The 15,674-nt window shown below is 39.5% G+C and overlaps 2 protein-coding genes across 2 annotated transcripts in view; both read right to left on the bottom strand.

The window, feature by feature from the left end:
* Nucleotides 1-3,538: 3,538 nt before the first annotated feature.
* Nucleotides 3,539-14,752, bottom strand: CTSK (cathepsin K). Its single transcript, XM_082686022.1, has 8 exons — nucleotides 14,636-14,752; nucleotides 13,035-13,158; nucleotides 12,257-12,379; nucleotides 12,016-12,171; nucleotides 10,860-11,078; nucleotides 6,335-6,500; nucleotides 5,986-6,091; nucleotides 3,539-4,122 (listed from the first exon to the last, which is right to left on the bottom strand). Exons 2-8 carry the CDS (start codon nucleotides 13,155-13,157, stop codon nucleotides 4,023-4,025), a joined length of 993 nt encoding a protein of 330 aa, XP_082542148.1. The 5' UTR covers nucleotide 13,158; nucleotides 14,636-14,752; the 3' UTR covers nucleotides 3,539-4,022.
* Nucleotides 14,638-15,674, bottom strand: part of ARNT (aryl hydrocarbon receptor nuclear translocator) — a 70,366-nt gene continuing 69,329 nt past the window's right edge. The window contains exon 24 of the mRNA XM_082685937.1: nucleotides 14,638-14,752. The gene's annotated coding sequence lies outside the window, so the exon portion shown is untranslated. The remainder of the gene's footprint in view (nucleotides 14,753-15,674) is intronic.

Here is a 15,674-nt window from a genome sequence, read left to right as displayed (position 1 = left end):
TTTTAAATAAACTGAATAGTAAACAATAGTAAGAAACAATTGTTACTTTTGTTTGGCATGCTAATGGAATGGTGATTATTTTTTAAAAATCCTCAGAGATGTATAAGGACTATGAGTGAAATTATATCTGGGGTTTGCTTTAAAATACTAAATTTTGTTTTATTTTATTTTTTAAAGATTTTATTTATTTATTTGAGAGAGAGAGACAGTGAGAGACAGCATGAGCAAGGAGAAGGTCAGAGGGAGAAGCAGACTCCCCATGGAGCTGGGAGCCCGATGCGGGACTCGATCCTGGGACTCCGGTATCATGACCTGAGCCGAAGGCAGTCGTCCAACCAACTGAGCCACCCAGGCGTCCCTAAAATTCTCAATTTTAAAAAGTGGAAGAGGAATGGATGACATAAGATTGGAAAATGTTGATAATTATTCAAGATGGATAATGGGTACATGAGGCTTCACTCTGCTACTCTCTTTTTTTTTATAATTTTAAGATTATTTATTTATTTATTTGACAGAGAGAGATCACTAGTAGGCAGAGAGGCAGGCAGAGAGAGAGGAAGGGAAGCAGGCTCCCTGCTGAGCAGAGAGCCCAACGCGGGACTTGATCCCAGGACCCTGAGATCATGACCTGAGCCGAAGGCAGCGGCCCAACCCACTGAGCCACCCAGGCGCCCCCTCTCTCTCTTTTGTATGTTTAAAATGTTCCATAACATAAAGTTAAAAATAATACTGAAATGTATAAAAGGAGACAGAACAAAAAAAGACCTGGGTATGAGTCCTGACTCAGCCATTTAACTAGCTAGCTTATCTTGGGCAAGTTATTTGACATCTATAAAACGCCAATAACAAGGGTACTATGTGTAAGGCATTTAACATAGTATGAGCTGCATAGTAAAGCTCAATAAATGTTAGCTAGTATTGTTTTTATTAAAGGAATAAAAAATTACATAATGACAGATTTAAATGTCTGATCACTTTAAAACTTTTTTGTGTTAACATATCAATCATTAATTGCAGTCTTTTTTGTAATTGAGAACACTGGAAATACAAATTCTGACTTATTGGAATTCAGTTAAATTAACTAGAATTTCATGCATCTAAAAAATAATAACATTTTCTAGATAAGGCTCTATCAACTCTAACCATCATTTTGTAAGTTTTACCTAATGCCAGCAGGCTGGAAGAAATTAGAAATAAAAGTCAGAAAGAAAGGGGTAAAATTTACCTCTGTGGGTGATAAACCCGTGTATTCAAAAAAATCCAAAAGCATCAACTATAAAATGTATAAACAAAAAGAGAATTCAAGGTAAGGTATCTGGTATAAAAACTAAAATAACAGCTAAAATCAACAGCTTTCAAACGTACATCTAATTAGAAATTGTGTTGGGAAAAAAACCATTTAAACTGCAAACGTTAAAAAAAAAAAACCTGCAAAAAAAATAATAATAAAAGGTAAACATCCTGAGTTGCAAAAAAGGTTAGCAAGAAATGAGCAATATCTTTAAGGGCACAAAAGAGTACTTTAAAAAATATAAAGGCATTTCTTATTCTTACATAGGAAGAGTCAGTAGTAAAAGGAGGTCAGTTCTCCCTAATTAAGATATAAATTAAACGTGATCTAAATAAAAATACTAGTGGGATTTTTGAGAGATTGACAAGCTGATTCTATAGAACACATAGAAAAAGTAAAAAGCAAGACTATTCAGGAAGAATTCTGGAAGAGGAGGGTGATAGGGGAAGACTAACCCATTAGATATGAAAATACAGTATAAATGTGTGATACTGGTCAAGTATAGATATATGTATTAACATAGCACAATAGAAAATCTAGGTATATATATTCAAATACATACAGGAACAGAGCACATTTGTTGTCTACATATCTGTACAAAGGGAAATTCTGAAGGATGTTCTTTAGGCCTAAGGAAAAAAAAAATCCCAGATCAAAATAACACAACAGTGTGGATTTGCTCAGTTGGGAGTCAGATATCTCTCAGGCTCATCTTTAGTACTTTCAAAGCTCAACAAAAACTTCTTGCAGATTGCTGAACGTTCTCTCTCATGCCTACACATTGGAATATGCTATTCTTTGGGCCTGGAAGGGGCCTTTTCCCACCTTCTCATCTGCCAAACTCATACTTAACCTTCAAATAAGTTCAGGAGTCATTCTTCTGTGCAGTACTTTTTCTTTGAGAAGAAGTAGAATATGTGCAGTGTCTCCTAAATGTTGACTTTTCTTCACAATTTATTGCATCTCCATTTTGTTCTCCATCTGTTATTTGTTCTTTACACCACTGCCTGCCAGAAGGATGTTGCTAGAATACAGATCTGATCATGTCTATCTCCAGCTCAAAACTATTTATTGCCTACTACATGCCTGTGTATTTATATGAAGTTCTTGAGACATGGAAGGCATTCAAGGCCTTCCAGGACTTAACTCCAATCCACTTTGCTCACCTCAGTTCTACTATAGATGCCTTCGCACCTAACTCTTGGGTCACACCAGCCCTCAACATTCCTGCAGCTCTCTAGGCAGCTCTGTTCACCCAAAACTTTCTGCCTGATATTCCCTCCTTCCCTCCACCCTATTCCCCACACCCATCTTTTCTGTCCATTCAGATCTTTCAAAGCTCTGTTCTCATTGAAGCCTCATCTAAAATCCTGTTAACAACTAGTGATTCATTCCTGGGCTTGCATAATTAGTATTTATTTCATTATGGGTGGTGTCAGATGATTATATGTCTGTTATTAGTCTATAACATTCCTGAGGTCAGAGCCATGTCTTACTAATTTATTTCATCCTCTTACCCTTAAATACACTGCTTACCACAGGGCAATAAATATTTATATACAAAAATAAATAACTTTTGTGTAGAATGGAACAAAATAGTGCCTGACACCTGATAAGTATTGCATAAATGTGCACTCTTTCTAGTGCTGATAATAGGTGCTCAATAAACATTTTGTGAAAAATGGCAAAGCTGGATGCACTGATTTATTATTAGCCACTTTCTCTTAGAGTTAATACTGTTTGGAAACCATTATAAAGAGTTTTAGTTTCTTCTTTTGATGACAGCAAATGTTGAGATTGTAGAACCTCAGAAAAGGCCTTAAGATATTTCTCAAGACCCAGGTTTATATGTCACTTAATCTAGTTCCCCTACAGACAGAACTAAATGCTGAAGTCTCCTTATATCCATGGAATCCCTGAAATTTAGAAAGGTCTTAGTATATAGTAAGCACTTCATAAATGTTGGTTGAAAAAGTGAACAAATAAATGAGTTAGGATGAACTGTTTTTGTGAGAGACTCTCCAAGCAAACTGGGAGCACATCAAATATAAGGAATGTATTTTTTGTTTCGTTTTGTTTTAAAGTTTTATTTATTTAAATAGCCTTTACACCCAACATGGGCTCAAACTCACAACCCCAAGATCAAGAGTTGCATACTCCCCTGACTGAGTCAGCCAGGTGCCTTCGAAATATGTTTTTTTCCCCATCTTTCTGTCTCCAGCACCTAGCAAAGTATCTGACACAAAATGAATGTTTACTAAATAGGTATTTATTAAATTAGAGATAAGAGATAAATACTTGGCTTCCTTTAAAAATGCAAAGAAGGAAAAAGAAAACACATTTCTTTTATCACATAAACTTGTACCAAGGATCTATGAATTGGGGTGGAAAACAGAAATTTCTATCTTCAGAATATAGAAGAAGTGAACTTGGAGACTGAGAGGTCAGGTCACCTTAGTCTTCTAGGTGGTTAAAGCTAATTACATACTATGAAAGAGAATCTTTCTAGGGAAATTCCTACTGTGGCCACACTGAAAAATAAAGGCCTTGGACGGAGAGAAGGAAAGTAGTAGGGGTGTCCCTTGAAGCACAAATGGAGAAACTGAATGGACAATCTCTATACTGCTACATCTGCTTCAAGAAATGCACACCAACTCCCTTCCAAAGTACATCAGGATGTCGCACCATCGTGGAAGGAACGGGAAAGCAGGATGAGGTTGGCTGGCTGAAGTCACATCTTGGGGAAGCTGGCCAGGTTGGCAATGCCACAAGCGTTGTTCTTATTCCGAGCCATGAGGATATAGCCTTTGTTTCCCCAGTTTTCTCCCCAGCTGTAGGACCAATGAAGGAAAATACTTAGTACCCTCAGTTTATTTATTCATTAAAACACTTATTATTGTGCTAGGTACTGATGGTATAAAAAATGAATAAAACAGTTTTTACCCTTGAAGAGTTTAAAGAAAAGGAATGGAGAGAAGGCATAATGCTATAGGCCTCAAAGGAGAGATTGCTTATAATCAAGAGATCAAAAAAGGCTTAATTCAAGAGGTAGCATTTGAAGTGAGCCCAAAGACTGGGTAGACCTTCACAAATGGGATGCCAGCAGAGGAATATTAAATGAATACTAGAGTCAGGAAAGTATGGGACATGTATTAAGATCATGTGGCTGAAATATAAGGTGTCTGACAGGGTGTAACAGGAGATACGTCTGGAAAGGTAGGTTGAGATCGGCCTGAAGAGTTTGGCTCTGTGGCCCATCCTAGTGTAGGAGACACTGGAAGTTTCAGATTGGGAGTATAATATTTGTGTTTAAGGAAGCGTGATCTTGAAAACACGAGTCTAGAGCATAAGAAAGGGTGATCTTGGTCTTAGTGGGTAAAGCCAATAGGAGAGATGAATGAAACTGTGAGAGTGATTTAGATTGCCAAGGAAAGAAGTGGAGAGAATGGAAGATAAAGGGGTGTGGACAGGAGACTGCTCTATGTATCTTCCCAAATTATTTTCATGAGTTTTCTTTTTCCCCCAACCAGCAAATTCTAGCCCAATACATTTTACTTAAGACCTGTACCCTACTCCTATTCTCTTCTCTAGGGGTCTCCAGTGATGCTGATCCTGCTTAAGTATGTCCCTTCTTCCTCCCAGCAATCTTGGATGAAGGCTCTACCCTTGAAACCGGACCAGGAAAGGACAGAGTAAGTACTTGGGGCTGGGAGTCGAGAAAGAGAGGACATAGGACAGAAGCTGTAGGAGAAGGAGCACCTTCTAAGAAAGGTGCTCAGGTTCAGCTTTAGTTGGGACTGTGATCTACACCATCTACCCTGCCAGTCCTCCAGGCAGCACCCCACTTGCTTACAGCACTGTTCTGGCCTATGAACGCCCCAGCATCTAGGCCTCTTATCCCCTGGAGGCACCAAGGACAAAAAGTTTAGTTTGTCGCTGCCGGGCTGGTACTGGCCAGTGAGGAAGCGAAAGTATGACTCTCATTAAGTCTGCCCTCTAAAGTAACAAGTGGCTAAAGAGAATAGGGAGCTAAAGTATTGTGTAGTTTTATTTATTCCTAATAATAGGGAAGGAAACATTAATTTTTGTTGTTGTTATATCTATTTTCCAAAAAATGTTTCTCTTCACAAACTTCAAAATCTGTGGGCAGATTTATATATATAAACATATAAACACACACACACACACACACACACACACACACACACACACACACACTTATCCTAAGTATACTTGGACAGGCAAAAAGTTGCACAAGAAGATACTAAACCTTTACATTGGTTCCCTACTGCTTTCAAACAGACTGATGGAAAGTTTCCTAAAAAACTGATCACATTATAGAAAAAAGAAAGAAAAAAAACTACATAATTCCAAAGCTCCTGCTGGTTTCTTGGTGCTATTGTATGTTCTGCTTAGTTAGGTCTGTCTTTCTTAGGGGGCTGTGAGATCACTGAAAACATTCTGTTCATTTCTGTACAACTAAGCACCCTGCATGTGGAGCAGCCACCCAACACATACTCTAAGTACTACTGTCCATCCATTAAATGCTAGAATTAATAGCCTCTAACTGGGAAGGGACAACTAAAAAGGCTGAAACAACTTTCTCTTGAAGTGAGATAAATACTGGGAAGTTGCAGATGAGGTTGAATGTTATGAGGGTGACTGCGTGACAAACTTAGTATGCCCATCATTACCTGTTTTTAATGATCCAGTGCTTGTTTCCTTTCTGGATGCCATATCCCACTGCCAACACTGCATGGTTTAGGTTATCGCTATTACAGTTTTCATCGTAGTACACACCTAGGAAACAAACTATCAAGGTGAAGCTTTCTGCAGTTCAAGGGCCACCCAGTTGAGTCCTGCCCTGTCAGGAGGACCTGTGACAGAGAGATGTGCTGCACTGTAGCAGCAGTTCTGTTTCCCTAGGCCAGACTCAGTCTAAATGTGAAAACCAAGTACTGCAAATGCTCAGTGGCCTTCAAGAAGCTGCCAAGCCACATCATAAGAGAGGGTTGATTGTGCTCTCTAGGAACAGCTCCTTACCTTTGCTGTAAAACTGGAAGGAGGTCAGGCTTGCATCAATGGCCACAGAGATGGGTCCCACTCGGGCCACTGCCCTCTTCAGGGCCTTCTCATTCCCCTCAGGAATCTCTCTGTACCCTTTGCACTTAGCTGCCTTGCCTGTTGGGTTGTACATACAACTTTCATCCTGGAAAAAAATGAGGTTAAAACAGGACTAGGACAAAGCAGCAGGCCAGGAACTGGTGGCTGAGAAACTCCACCAATGCTCTAAGTGATGTCAGTGAACTGACAGTGGCGGCACACCTAGAGTCTTTATAGAAGGTCTGTTCTCTCCTCACCATTTTAGACAGCTATAAAAAAAGAATATGAAGGGACACCTGGGTGGCTCAGTTGGTTAAGCAGCTGCCTTTAACTCAGGTTATGATCCCAGCGTCCTGGGATCGAGTCCCACATCGGGCTCCTTGCTCAAAAGGGAGCCTGCTTCTCCCTCTGCCTCTGCCTGCCACTCTGTCTGCCTTTGCTCACTCTCTCTGACAAATAAATAAAATCTTAAAAGAAAAAAAAAGAATATGAAAACTGAATATCTTGCACATACACAAAAATTAGCTCTGGGTGGTTTTAAACAAATGTGAAAGGAAACACTGTAAAACTTAATAGAGAGAAAATTTTTATTCCCTCAGGATGGGAGAGGGATTTCTGCAACAAGGTGCTTTTAAAAGCACAGATCATTTTCTGGCCATGTAGTATGTGTAAGCCTCAGATGTGAGGGAGTCAGCAGCTGCTCGGTGGGGAGGAGGCCAAATCCAAGCTAGAATGAACTTAAATTACTGTATTACCTGACTGTTGCTCTATCAGATCTCTTTTCAAGTTTTATTTTTCTTTACCTCCCCCCATTCATTCATGTGTTCATATGAGAAGTTCTTTTAGTTTTATATAACAACTGCTTTTAAAAAAGTAGATACATGCTATAAAGTAGATAAACACTCAAGATACAGAATATTAAAAAAATAGAATATGGGTGTGCCTGGCTGGCTCAATCAGTAGAACATGTGACTCCTGATCTTGGGGCTGGGAGTTCGAGTCCCATGTTGGGTGTGGAGATTACTGAGAAACAAAATCTTAAAAAAATAATAAATAAATAAATAAAAATGGAATATGTGTCGTATATGGCTCATTCTTCACTTTAATTGATTATGAGACCAAAATCATTCCACATTGCTCTCAAATGCCGAAGAGATCATTTGAAGGGGCAGGAGAATAGAAATTAGAAGTCAGATGCCACTTCTCTTCCAAATTAAGGTTTCAGATATTAAGTAAATTTCATTTAAATTATTCAAACTCTGAGCTATTAAACTGTCTCTCAACAGACTGATGAATATACCATTTTAATCGATGTAAGCTGTCAATGGATGAGTAATCAACTATTAGTTCTGATGGTGTTTAATTTTTTTTTTCTTTAACATGGTTACATAATCCTTTAAAATGGCTGCCTGGATTAATGAATTTGGAAAAAACTGTAAATACAGACCTGGTTTGGGGTGGGATTTTTCTGTATATACTATTGGAATTTAATTTTTTAAAAGATTTATTTATTTGAGAGAGAGAGAGAGCATGAGTGGGATGGGCAGAGGGAGAGAGAGTAAAAGTCTCAAGCAGACTACACGTTAAGTGTGGAGCCTGATACAGGGCTCAATCTCACGACCCTGAGATCATGACCTGAGCCAAAACCAAGAGTTGGACACTCAACTGACTGTGCCACAGGTGCCCTGGGATTTAAATTTTTTATATCAAGTGACAACAAAAAGTTGTCAAAAGAATATTTAATAATTTAAAAAAGAATATTTTGGGGTGCCTGGGTGGCTCAGTGGGTTAAAGCCTCTACCTTCGGCTCAGGTCATGATCCCAGAGTCCTGGGATCGAGTCCCGCATCGGGCTCTCTGCTCAGCAGGGAGCCTGCTTCTCCATCTCTCTCTGCCTGTTTCTCTGCCTACTTGTGATCTCTTGTGATGTCTGTCAAATAAATAAATTTTTAAAAAATAAAAGAATATTTTGGGGCACCTATGTGGCTCAGTTGGTTAAGTGTCTGTCTTCACTTCAGGTTATGACCTCAAGGTCCTGGGATTGAGCCCTACATTGAGCTCTCTGTTTTGGAGGAAATCTGCTTCTCCCTCTCCCTCTGTGGTCATGTGTGTGCACTCTTTCTCTCTCAATCTCAAATAAATAAATCTTTAAAAAAAAATAAAATAATAAAAAAAAATATTTTGCCACATTCGGGTTATTTCACTGATTGGCCTGATGTTTTCAGAATTTAAAAGCTCATCTGTTAGGGCAGTTTTAGTGTGGTGCCTTATAGTAAGTAGCAGCTCCAGAATTCAAACATGGACTCAGGACCCAGGAGTTCTGAAAATTGTATATGGATTAAAGAAAAAAATTTTTTAAGGTTCAATCTCCAATTTCTCTGCCTTGTATGCCCGATAGTTAAAAAATCGCAACATGGAATAAAAATGGGATTAAATTTACAAATTAATGTCTGTTTTGGTGTAGCCAATGTCTACAAAAATGTGTTGCAGTAACTTTACTATATAGGTTGTTGAGTATCCAGTGAAATGGATTTGTTCAGTCATTTACATTAATGAGCATTTATTATAACAGACATCATTTGATATGACTAAACATGAGTGAATAAAACTTACTGCTCCTGGATTTTTTTAAAGGCACTAATTACAAAGGAAAATAATTTTAGGGTGTCTGGGTGGCTCAGTGCATTAAAGCCTCTGCCTTCAGCTCAGGTCGTGATCCTAGGGTCCTGGGATTGAGTCCTGCATCGGGCTCTCTGCTCAGCGGGGAGTCTGCTTCTCAGTCTCTCTCTGCCTGCCTCTCTGCCTACTTGGGATCTCTGTCAAATAAATGAATAAAATCTTTAAAAAAAAAAAAAAAAAGAAAAGAAAAGAAATTAATTTTACTAGCCTGAAATTAAGAACTTTTCTGAGTTGAAAGAATGTTCACCTAAAACACAACAGTACTTGTATCCAGATATCTTTTTAAAATTCTTAAAAAGTGAGAAAGAGAAAAACAACCTAATTAAAAATGTGCAAAATATATTAGCGGTCAATTCACTGAAGAAATGCAGATGACCAGATAAACATACTAATGAAGATGGGAATCAGTGGGAATTCTTATATACTCCAGGTGGGAATATAAATGTTTCCAAACACTTGGGTAAAACAGTTAGTTATTATCTAGTAAGGCTGAAGATGCAGGTACCCCAAGACTCAGACAAATTCTGTTCCAAGGTATTATATTTTACTAAAGAAAATTTTGCACATTTACATAGAAGACATGCTGGAAATGTTTGTAGGGGTGAACAGTAGATAAATCTTGGGAGCTATTACATCTTGGAGCTGTTACATAGCAGTGAATTTGCACGTGCTATTTTATCTCCTCACCTATAAAGTGAGGATAAGTTTACCTTACATGCCTGTTATGAAAATTAAGTGAGAAAATGAACTAAGCACATGGCTTAGTACATAGGAGCCATCAATCTTTTTTTTTTTTTTTTTTAAGATTTTTATCTATTTACTTGAGAGAGGGAGAGTGAGTGAGAAGGAATGAGAGGGAGGTAGAAGGACAAGTAGACCCCTCTGAGCACAGAGCCTGACAAAGGCTTGACCCCAGAACCCCAAGATCATGACCTGAGCAGAAGTCAGATGCCTGGGCAACTGAGCCACCCAGGTGCTCCATAACCATCATTCTTATTACTCAAACTTGCTATCTCTGCTTCAAAAACTTCTGTTGCAAAAGCCCTATGTAATCCTATTATCTATCAACCCCATGTATATAAAAGTCCTTAAACCTTCCTTTTAGATAACAAGGATCTCCTTCCTATTACTAAAGGAGGAAGTAAATTTATCTCTAAAGTTAAAAACAAGGGGCACCTTGGTGGTTCAGTGGGTTAAAGCATCTGCCTTCACCTCGGGTCAATGATCCCACAGTCCTGGGATGGAGCCCTGCACTGGGCTCTCTGCTCAGCAGGGAGCCTGCTTCCTCCTCTCTACATGTCTCTCTGCCTACTTGTGATCTCTGTCAAATTAAAAAAAAAAAAAATCTTTAAAGTTAAAAACAAGTATGAAGCAACTTATGTTTTCTCTCATTTTGTACATGTCAGAATGTTAACTTACATAATTTACGTAACAGTCCCCAAACCCTTGCTGGGATCATGCAAAATAAAAGCACACGATTCAGTGAATTAGTGTGGCAGGTTTGGGATATGTGATGGGAGTGGAGGAGGCATACTCAGATGTCTGTGGGGTCACCTGTGCTCTGTTTTTTCCAGGGAAAAGAGATGGATAGGGTTATGGTGGCCTAAGCCCCCCAAATCTCCTAGGCTGTGACAATCTTCCTGGCCTTCTATGGGAAATTACCCTGTCAAGAAGGCAAGATAGGGGAACAGAAAACAAGGTTTCTGGAATTGTTTCCAGTACAAAATATCATGTTGGGGGAATAAGGAGGCATTACTGAGCTGTGTAACCGTGTGGTACGGTCTCACCTGTCCCACATATGGGTAAGCATCTTCAGAGTCAATGCCTCGGTTCTTCTGCACATACTGGAAGGCATTGGTCATGTAGCCCCCTCCACAGCCATCATTTTCAGAAACACAGTCCACCAGGTTCTGGGGACTCAGATTTAACAGTTTGCCAGTTTTCTTCTTGAGTTGGCCCTCCAGGGCACCCACAGAGCTAAAAGCCCAACAGGAACCACACTGACCCTGAGAGGCATAACAGAACAACGATCAGTCACTGCTGTTCACCTTTTTGGTTCTTCCCTCTAAACTGCCTGATGAAATTCCAGCATACATGTCCTCCTTTCTGTTCCTATTTCCCTTTGTTTAGTATTTGTTACATTTTTCTATTGTTTTTATTTGCATTGATAACTGGTGTTACCATTGTTACCATTAGCTGTAGTGGAGCAGAACTTTGCAACCCACAAGATATATGACCTCCGGGAAGTTCTAAACTTCTCTGTGCCTTATCTGTAAAATGTGGATAATTGCTCAATTATGGATTATGGAGATTTAAAAAGTCAATTCATGTAGAGGATTTAGAAATTTCTGACACACAACAATCTCTCAAAAAGTGCTGTTACGATTAGTAATAGTTCAGCTAGATTATATATTTTTCTTCCCTCCCTGTTCTATTTTTTAGGACTGAGGATTTCTTGAGGACACTGGTTATGTCTTAGTCATCTTGAGTCTCCATGCCTAGCACTATATCTGGTAGGTTCTGAAACAGATGTTGTTTGTTGGATGAATGTTAAATTAGCTGATGATCTGGTTAATATAATTAGCATTGTTAAGGCTGAGGGAAAAGCAGCATTCTCCTGCTGGTAAGAGTGTGAAGATCATAAAAATTTTTTTTGGAATTGATTGCCTGTGACCTAGCAGCTCCAATGTTAGGGTTTATTTTACATAAATATTTGCACATGTACATGTAAACATAGGCACAAGGGTGCTTACAGCAATACTACTTGTAAAAAAGAAAAAAATAGGAACAACATATATGTACAAAAATAGGTGATGACTTGAACAGGTTATATTCTCTTGGCACTGGGAGAGATCCTTTAATTCCTTGCCTTCTCTTCCTAGTTCCTTCCTACTTAAAGAAGAAAAAAGCAGAAAGAGGTCTTGCCAGGAGAAAGGAGGGTACCTGGTTCTTGACAGGAGTAACATATCCTTTCTTTCGATAATCAATGGAGTCTGGAGCTCTGCTTTCCCAGTCTGGGATATAGAGGCTATCATTACTGCGGGAATGAGAGGGAGGTACTTTGAGTCCAGTCATCTTCTGAACCACCTCTTCACTGGTCTGGGACAAAGAACAAAAAGGCAAAGCATTAGCAGAGAACTAAGGCAAACAGGGCAAGTAGGCCGGGAGCTGAGGTTCAACTCACCATGTCCCCCAAGTGGTTCATGGCCAGTTCATATGTATGGACACCAAGAGAGGCCTCAAGATTATGGATGGAAATATGCTTCAAGTTTTTTTCCCAAATTAAACGCCGAGAGATTTCATCCACCTAAACAGAAAATAGTATTTGCACAGACAGTATCTTGTGTATAAAGTTACATAATACTGCAGAGATTTTTAGGAGAAAAGATGAAACTTAGAATCCTGCAGAATTTATAGTCTAGTTGAGGAACTCACCGTGGGATTATTAAGAGCATACAGAAAGAAATATGCAAACAAGTCTAAAAAATAGAATGCAAAGCTCTGGAGAGATGTATAGGAAATTGCTTAAAGGGATACCGGGGTGGCTCAACCAGTTAAGCTTCTGCCTTTGGCTCAGGTCATGATCCTGGGGTCCTGGAATCAAGATCCGTAACTGGGCTTCTTACTCAGCAGAGTCTGCTTCTCCCTCTGCCTCTGCTACTCTCTCTCCCTCCCTCCCTTCTTATCAAATAAATAAATATTTTAAAAAATTGCTTATGGATAAATAGCATTAATCTTAGAAGTCTTCCCCAAAGAGAAATGTGACAGTTATAAAGGCCAGAACTCGAGGGAGGGTGAATCAAGGAGTAGGAATGAAACTATATGTTGAGTTAGAGAACAGGAGCAGGTTTGCTTAGTTGGAGAGGTTAAGGTATTCAGACTGAAAAATGGAGTCTGGAAGCTAAGATTGGAGGTCTCAAGTTCCAGCTCCTGACCATGCTCCCCTCCAGACCCCCGATCACCTTGTTGTTATACTGCTTGCCATAGGTCTTCTTCCATAGCTCCCACTGGGTGTCCAGTATCTCCTCAGGATATAGAGCAATGCTTGCCATGGGCAGCAGCAGAAGAAACTTGAGCCCCCACATCCTGAGGAAGGGGATAGTTAGGGGAGATTTTGTTTGCCAAGGGGTTCATAGCCTGGCTTGGGATGAGGAAATAGCTGGAGCTATATTCCCAGACAGGTGGTTCTTAACCTTTGGGAGTCACAAACTCTTTTGAGAAGCTAATAAAATTTTGTAATCCATCATAGTCCCACTCATCTGAAAAATGCACACACTCACAGTAATTATGGGGAATTCATGAACCTAAAGATAAGAATGCCTTCCTTGGGACCATGATGCAAAGGAAAACAAGGATTTATAAAGAAGGAATACAAAGAATTGAGGGTGATTTGGATATGATAAAACAATGATAGAAGGATCTGGGTTTGGACTGGGTGCTGATACATCTGGTTCCAAGTATTTTGACCTAGAGAGATCTCTCTCTCTCTCACACACACACACACAGAAAACCACAAACGGGGTAGAAAATGGATAATCAGAATGGACTCAGCACCTGTCTCCTCTAATGTCCCCTGCAGACTTGAAGGAGAGGTACAAGGTTGGAGGTTAGAGGGGGATTGGAAAATACACAAAGGAGAGACTTCCAGCTAAGTTTTGCTACCTAACCATTTCTTCAATGCATTTACTCCCTATCCCAAATTCTGATACTTCCCAGATCTTGCCAGGAGAGGACTGGGAACAGCTGACAGTATTTCTTATTCTCTAGATGTTTACTGTCTCCTTAGTCTTACGCATTTCTTCCTCCTCTTTCTGCTCGCTCCTCAGGCAGGAAACTGCCCCTAATCTCAACCAGATGCTGTGGGCAGGAAAGTTTTTCTTTCTTTTCCTGACAACAAAAAACCTCTGTAATTGCCTCACAGGATGGAAAGCTTCAGAATTAAAGTTTGTTAGAATGTTAAGATAAAAAAGCAGGTTCTATGATCATTAAATGCACAGCTTTTCAGAAGCTTACTCTAGTTTCACTCATTTCTTACAGCGGCTTGCTTAATTCTGTGTTTTCCATTTTAAGAACAATTTACAGTCTGAAGTAAGTTATACAGCTTGCATTTTTGAATTTACAGTCCCATTTTTGTATAAGCTTTGCAGACTGGCAAAACATTCAACAAGACATTTAATATCTGGAGTTGTTAAGGGCTTTGAGACAGTAGAAAAACACCTCCGGGCACCAGTTCTCCTCCCTGCTAGTAAGTTAACCCTTCAGTAACTTTGGCCAAAACAGAAAACCCTGCAAGGAGAGGCTACTCTGTAAGGGATGGGCAAAGGAATCCCTATATCCTTAGCTTTCACTAACAACTATGTATACATAAATAAAAATCGTAGCAGGAATCCTGAAGATTTCCAGGCAAATTTGGCCAGGAAATGACCTAAGATGGGCATATTGTTTTCACTTACAAAACCTACAAATCTCAACCATATCCCCAAGTCATTACATTCCTAATACCCCTAAAATGGAGAAAGGGAGGGAAGAGAAACTAAATGATCTAGCAAGTAGAAAATGTTACCTGCTGATAGGAATCTGCTCTGGGCTCCGTTCGCTGGGGAGTGTAGATATGTGGGCGGATGACTAGGGGTGCTGGATTTATTCCATCAGGATTGCGGAAGTCAGTTTCAGCTGTGGGCTGGAAAATTTGAATAGAGGAGGGAGGCGGGGAAAGAAATGCTGAGAGGAGCAGGGTTGGGGAGGGAAGGAGGCAGAGGATTTGCAATGTTTCTGTGTCCGTGTAGTGTGTGCGTGCCAGGGTGGAAAGTTGCTAGGTATTTAGTTTTACAGGACTGTCCTTGAGAGCAAACAAAAAAAGACTTCAATATACATTACACAACTTGGGGCTTACCTTCACTTGGATGGTTAATAAGACACCGTCCTGGTCTCCCCCATCCTTCTTTATTATATACTATTTATTATATTGGGGATTACATCTTCTCCTGTCCTTTTCCTGTTATCACCCATCCCTCCAACTTTGAAACCTTAGTTTTCAAATTTGTGTCTGACCCTCACAGCAAGGATGAGGGAATAAATAAAAAAGACTAGAAAAGAATATGTAGGAAGCCAAAGGTTCCAAAATGACTTGTAATTTATAAGCTTTTGGCTAAAAGTTGTCAGTAGCTTTCCCAGCCTAATATGATGCCGCTGAGGAAGGATATGCCTAAGAAGTCTAGATGAAACTGGTTCTGAAAGTAACAAAAAAACTAGCACTCCTAGTTATTAATGACTTTACATGAATCAGTGCCATTAAATGCTGACAAACTCACATGTGACTTCTTTGTTGCTAAAATTCTCAGATGGTGGGATGCCTGATGAACATTATCTGTTTCAATTATTAAAATCCCTGATCCAAGACCAGTCATGTGAGCTTCTCCAAATAATTCCCCCAACATCCAAGCATGTGACAGATCATAAGAGTCTAGTTCAGTACCTAAACCACATCCCCAAACTCCCATTTTCTTCCATAAACAGAGATGGGGGAAGAGGAAAAGATAGTCCTTGGAATAGAAAAGATAATACATAGGACAGATTCAGTTTCTAGCTGGACTGCATATACA

This window comes from Mustela nivalis, assembly GCF_964662115.1.
Source record: "Mustela nivalis genome assembly, chromosome: 10".
Taxonomy (NCBI): Eukaryota; Metazoa; Chordata; class Mammalia; order Carnivora; family Mustelidae; genus Mustela; species Mustela nivalis.
This window is presented reverse-complemented; position numbering and strand designations above follow the sequence as displayed.